Source organism: Cebus imitator, unplaced genomic scaffold (genome assembly GCF_001604975.1).
Source record: "Cebus imitator isolate Cc_AM_T3 unplaced genomic scaffold, Cebus_imitator-1.0 Scaffold365, whole genome shotgun sequence".
In the NCBI taxonomy this organism is placed as follows: Eukaryota; Metazoa; Chordata; class Mammalia; order Primates; family Cebidae; genus Cebus; species Cebus imitator.
The window spans coordinates 1,415,601-1,421,474 of NW_016107680.1; the positions used below are offsets into that span (position 1 = coordinate 1,415,601).

Below are 5,874 nucleotides of genomic sequence, written 5' to 3' on the forward strand. Positions count from 1 at the left end.
GAGGCAGGAGAATTGCCTGAACCCAGGAGGCGGAGGTTGCGGTGAGCTGAGATCGCGCCATTGCACTCCAGCCTGGGTAACAGGAGTGAAACTCCATCTCAAAAAAAAAAAAAAAAAAAAGAATAAGAATCTCGTTTTATTAGGCTTCTCTATCCTTATTTGTTGTCCTCATAGGTGATTTTATTTCTTTCCAAAGGTGCCTGGCAGTTTTCTCCCAGAATATTTTGCTTAGATGGGACACTGCCTTATGCAAACAGCATTTTGCATTTGCATCCAAGAAGGCCATCCATTATTACCTTCCTGAGAAATGCAATGCAAATGAATAGCTGAGGGGTTTTTACTCGAAAGTCATAAGTAATAAAAAGAGCTAATATACATGAATATTTAAATGTCTCAGTTCAATTTTTGGAGATCCAATTACTTCTAAATAATAATACAAAATAAAACACTGATTTGGAGACTTCTCCAAGATACATTGTTAAATAAAAAAGCAAGGTGCAGAATAGTATATATAGTGTGCTAAGAATTAACAGTGTGATTCTTCTGAAAGAGCATTTAAAAAAAAATGAAAAAGGGTGTATGTGAAAACATTCACTTGAACATACCTGAACATTCTTTGGGAAACAAAATGATTATCTCTTTGCCTGTGGAAGAAGAATTAGGTGGCCAAGTATGGGAAAAAGATTTCTTGTGAAAATGTTTGAACTTTCGAATTTGAATGTATTACCTTTTCAAAAATTGAGGTTGGCCAGATGTGGTGGCTCACAGCTGTAATCCCAGCACTTTAGGAGGTGGTGGCGGGAGGACTCCTGGAGGCCAGAAGTTCAAGACAAGCCTGGACAACATAGTGAGACCCTGTCTCTACAAAAAATACAAAAATCAGCTGGGCATGGTGTCGTGTGCCTGTTGTCTCAGCTACTTGGGAGGCTGAGGCAGGCAGTTGATCCCAAGAGGTTGAGGCTACAGTGAGCCGTGATCACACCACTGCATTCCAGCCTCGGTGACAGAAGGAGACCTGTTAAAAAAAAGAAACAAAAAAACTTTAAAAAAGTCAATGATACAGATTCACATTTTAATAGCCAGTTGAATTAAGGATTGTGTGTACTTCAAAACATTCTACACATTACCAAAGCAATCCTCAAATAGAGCTCACCTAGATCTAAATTATGAAAGAAGTTCTAAATAAGTATTAAAACAGCCTTTAAAAAAAGTACTGGGCTACTAGTATTTCATTGTATAAATTCCACAGTTTAAAAATCTGTTCTATTGATGGACATGTGGGCTGTTTTATGTTTTTGATTATTATGAATAAAACTGCTATGAACATTCTTGCTAATGTCTTTTAGTAGCCATAGACACTCATGTGTCTTAAGCGTATACCCTAGAGAGGAATTGCGGCCATTTGAGTAGGAAACACCCCAATCTTCAACCTGCACACATACTCTTACTGACATCTCACACAATGCTTCCTAGTATATAGTTGGAGAAACATTGAATTAGATAACTTTAAGGTCTCTACCAGCTCTAAAACTCAGAGTGTATAACCAAGACCGGAAATATTAAAACGTTTTGATGAAAACCGCTTAGGTCTTATTGTCAAGATAGTCATTCACACAGAGCTTTCAGGGAAATTGTTCTCTTATTTGTCATGTCCTTTAATTGAGAGTAGGCTCAAAATTATAACATTCCTAATTTATTTTTAAAGGACCCTTTAATGAGGCTGCAAGCAAAAATAAACAGATGCTACCTGGGGGAGCCAAAGAAATGTCTGATCTTCAGGCAGGTTATTTTGATCCCCATTTTGTAAGGATTTTTGAAGGTGAAGGCTACGTAAGTCTGAATCAAGTGAGGAGACGGGACATGATGCAAGCAGCCAAAAAGAATCTAAGCAAAGCCTTCCTCCCTAGTAGTGGAGACAAAAAGCCGTAAGTGTTTTGGGAAACGTCTTAAATAGATTGTTTGCACCTTTATCCCTAAACTAAATGTTTGTTTTTCTGTAGGACTTACTTATGTAAGAAGAATTTTTAAGTATTATTCTTAGTTTGTCTTAGGTGGAGACAGTTGTATTGGATGATTTAGATTGAAAAGTAATCTGGATTAAATATATTCTCATCATATTAAAGTTTGGATTATCTATATCACTGTGGTCTATTTGTTGATATAGTAAGAACAACCTAAATAAAAAAATTTGTTCAAAAACCTTGCAAAAGTCAGATTGGGAAAAAAATTGCCTTTAAGTATTATGTCTGTGCCCTTGACTACTTTTTCTGCTGTTAAAGAAGAATAAATAAAAATATGAGGCTGGGTGCAGTGGCTCGTGCCCGTAATCCCAGCATTTTTGGAGGCCGAGGCGGGTGGATTGCTTGAGGCCACGAGTTTGAGATCAGTCTGGGCAATATAATGAGACTCCATCTCTACAAAAATTAAAAAATTAGCTGGGTATGGTAGCATGTGCCTGTAGTCCCAGCTACTCAGGAGGCTGAGGTGAGCGGGTCCCTTGAGCCCAGGAGTATGAAGTTACAGTGAGCTATAATTAAGCCACTGTACTCCAGCCTGTATGTCAGAGTAAGACCTTGTCTAAAACGAGACCTTGTTTAAAAAAAAAAAAAGAGATGGACTCTTGCTGTGTTGCCCAGGCTGGAGTGCAATGGCATGATCTCGGCTCACAGCAACCTCTGCCTCCTGGGATCAAGCGATTTTCCTGCCTCAGTCTCCCTAGTAGCTAGGATTATAGGCATATGCCACCACGCCTGGCTAATTTTTGTATTTTTAGTAGAGATGGGATTTTACCATGTTGGCCAGGCTGGTCTTCAACTCCTGACCTCAAGTGATCTGCCCAACTTGGCATCCCAAAGTGCTGGGATTGCAGGTGTGAGCCACTGTGCCTGGCCAGAAATTCTTTTTTGATAAAGAAAATAATTTATCAAAGATACATGATTTTAAAATTATTGTGAAGATATACTCATGGGGTTTAACAGTATCTTAGTTATGACAACTGTCAATGTGAAGGATATTTTCTTCTTACCATTCAATTAGTTTAATATTAGACCATGTAGTCAATGTAATGTTATATAACTGAGATTTAAAATGTAATGTTCATTCACACTCAATAGCTTTAACTCAATTTATTAATTTGATAGAGAACTGAAGTCTAATTTTGTGCTTATTTACTGTATTTTTTGAGACAAGTTAAACTACATTTGGATAAGTTGTACTTCCTTCTAATTCCAGTAGGCAATGCCAGCCAAAATTATTGTCTCTATTAAGAGTGAGGATTTGTGGCTGGGCACGGTGGCTCATGCCTGTAATCCCTGCACTTTGGAAGGCTGAGTTGGGCGGATCACCTGGGGTCAGAAGTTTGAGATCAGTCTGGCCAACATGGCGAAATCTCGTCTCTACTAAAAATGTAAAAATTAGCTGGGCTTGGTGGCGGTCACCTGTAATCCCAGCTGCTCGGGAGGCTGAGGCAGGACAATCACTTGAACCTGGGAGTTAGAGGTTGCAGTGAGCCGAGATCATGCCACTGCACTCCAGCCTGGGCAACAGTGTGAGACTCTGTCTCAAAAATAAAACAAAACAAAACACAAAAAAGAGTGAGGATTTTCAGTGGGTTCAGTGGCTCACGCCTGTAATCCCAGCACTTCGGAGGCTGAGGTGGATGGATTGCTTGAGTCTAGGAGTTTGAGATGAGTCTGGGCAACAGGACAAAACCCCATCTCTACAAAATGTACAAAAATTAGCCCAGAGTGGTAATGCATGCCTTTAGTCCCAGCTACTTGGGAGACTGAGATTGTGGGGAACGCTTGAACCAGGGAGTTTGAGGCTGCAGTGAGCTGTGATTGCACCACTGCACCCCAGCCTGGGCAACAGAGTGAGACCCTGTCTCAAAAAAAAAGAAAAAAAAAAAGATTGAGGATTTTCTTCTTTTATTTAATTTTATCTTTTTTTACCTTTTGACACTTGATAGATTTGAATTATTTATTTATTGTTATTATTACTGTTTCTTGAACTTTTTCATTTTCTTAGCTATAAATTTAAAAATGCGATTTTTTTTACCCTCACGACTTTCTTTCTTTTTCATGGAATATATATATATATATATATATATAACCCTTGAAATAACTTTTTCCTATTTTTCAGTCTTTTCTCTTGCCTGTGATAAACTTTTACCCATGTGGTAATAATTGGGAATTGCTACCTTAATACATTAGTTTATAATATGCTTATATTCATCTGTCAGCCAAGAAATAATGTTTTATAATTAGACAAGCTTTCCTTTTTTTAAAAAAAAAATTCACAGATATTATGTGAAAAGCATCTGTAATTTAGTGGATACAGAAAGTGTTTCCAAAAAGAGAGACTGGTGTTATAAATGAGATACCCTCATACAGGCACTTACTCAACAATTATGGAACCATAGGCATGTATATATGTATGTATATATGTGAGATGGAGTCTCGCTCTGTCACCAGGCTGGAGTGCAGTGGCGTGATCTCGGCTCTCTGCCACCTCCGCCTCCCAGGTTCAGGCAATTCTCCTGCCTCAGCCTCCTGAGCAGCTGGGACTGCAGGCACAGGCCACCATGCCCAACTAGTTTTTTGTATTTTTAGTAAAGATGGGGTTTCGCCACGTAGGCCAGGCTGCTGTCGGACTCCTGACCGCATGTGACCCACTGGCTCAGCCTCCCAAAATACTGGGATTACCTGTGAACGACCACGCCTGCCCCTGGAACTGTAGGCATTTAATACATTCTAAATATAGTGACTTTTAATGCTTGCGTTAAATCATGTTCTGGGTAGATTATGCCTGTCTGTGCATAGTTCTCCTTTCTCTGCATTATCCTTGCTCTTTCCTTATAGACTTAAAATTTGCCATTTTAACCTCCTCCTTTTAAAACGTCAAAACATCGTATCTAAGATGTGGCTTAGGAAGCTACTACGGAACAATAGGTGGTCCAGTCCCGTTCTTCAGCGCACAGTCGAGACCTCGAGAAAAATATGAAGCACCTGGAAAGAATTTATACACCAGCCCCGGAAAGAAAGGAACTGGATATGGGTAAGGTGTTTTTAATACTTTCTCATATTATTTGTTTTGAAATTTTTAAAAATTAAGTTTCTGAACTCTGAAGTCACCATTACTTACTTTGCTTCCTTAGCTACCCAAATATTACCATAGGTAAACAGTTTTCACACGCCGCCGACTTCTATGACGCACCAAAACAAAATTATAAGGTAAAATAATGTTTTGAATGTTTCAATTTTTCTTTTATTTAGTTAATTTGGTATTAATAATTCAATTGAGATCAAATTTTGTTCTATCTATTTGTGTCACTGAGGCAGTGGCAAACTCATGTTTATGAACTGTGATAATTTTACCCTTTTATTAGATTTTCATATCTTGCTGCAGATCCTCTCAGCTCCTTCCGGGATGAATTTTCTCTCTTGCTATGACTTACCACATGTATTTTACATCTCTCTAAACTAGCTTTGAAACTTCTATTAACCTGGTCTAATCAACTATGTTCTATTTTAAGTAAAGGGTCGCATCCTGACTCTTAGCCTTATTCCCACCGCATCCTGCTATCTGTGCCTGCAAAAGTAATGGCAATACTTTTGGGCTGATCAAGAAGCCATTATGAGGCCGGGCGCGGTGGCTCAAGCCTGTAACCCCAGCACTTTGGGAGGCCGAGGCGGGTGGATCACGAGGTCAAGAGATCGAGACCACCCTGGTCAACACGGTGAAACCCCGTCTCTACTAAAAATACAAAAAGTTAGCTGGGCATGGTGGTGCGTGCCTGTAATCCCAGCTACTCAGGAGGCTGAGGCAGGAGAATTGCCTGAACCCAGGAGGCGGAGGTTGTGGTGAGCCGAGATC

General features: G+C 39.4%; 1 protein-coding gene across 3 annotated transcripts in view; it reads left to right on the forward strand.

Annotated features, from left to right (window-relative positions):
- Positions 1-5,874, forward strand: part of CUNH4orf47 (chromosome unknown C4orf47 homolog) — a 17,598-nt gene that overhangs the window by 3,576 nt on the left and 8,148 nt on the right. For all 3 annotated transcript variants that reach the window (XM_017506926.2, XM_017506928.2, XM_037730832.1), the window contains exons 3-5: positions 1,706-1,925; positions 4,918-5,055; positions 5,156-5,231. In XM_017506926.2, the coding sequence (XP_017362415.1) occupies positions 1,706-1,925; positions 4,918-5,055; positions 5,156-5,231 (434 nt within the window). The remainder of the gene's footprint in view (positions 1-1,705; positions 1,926-4,917; positions 5,056-5,155; positions 5,232-5,874) is intronic.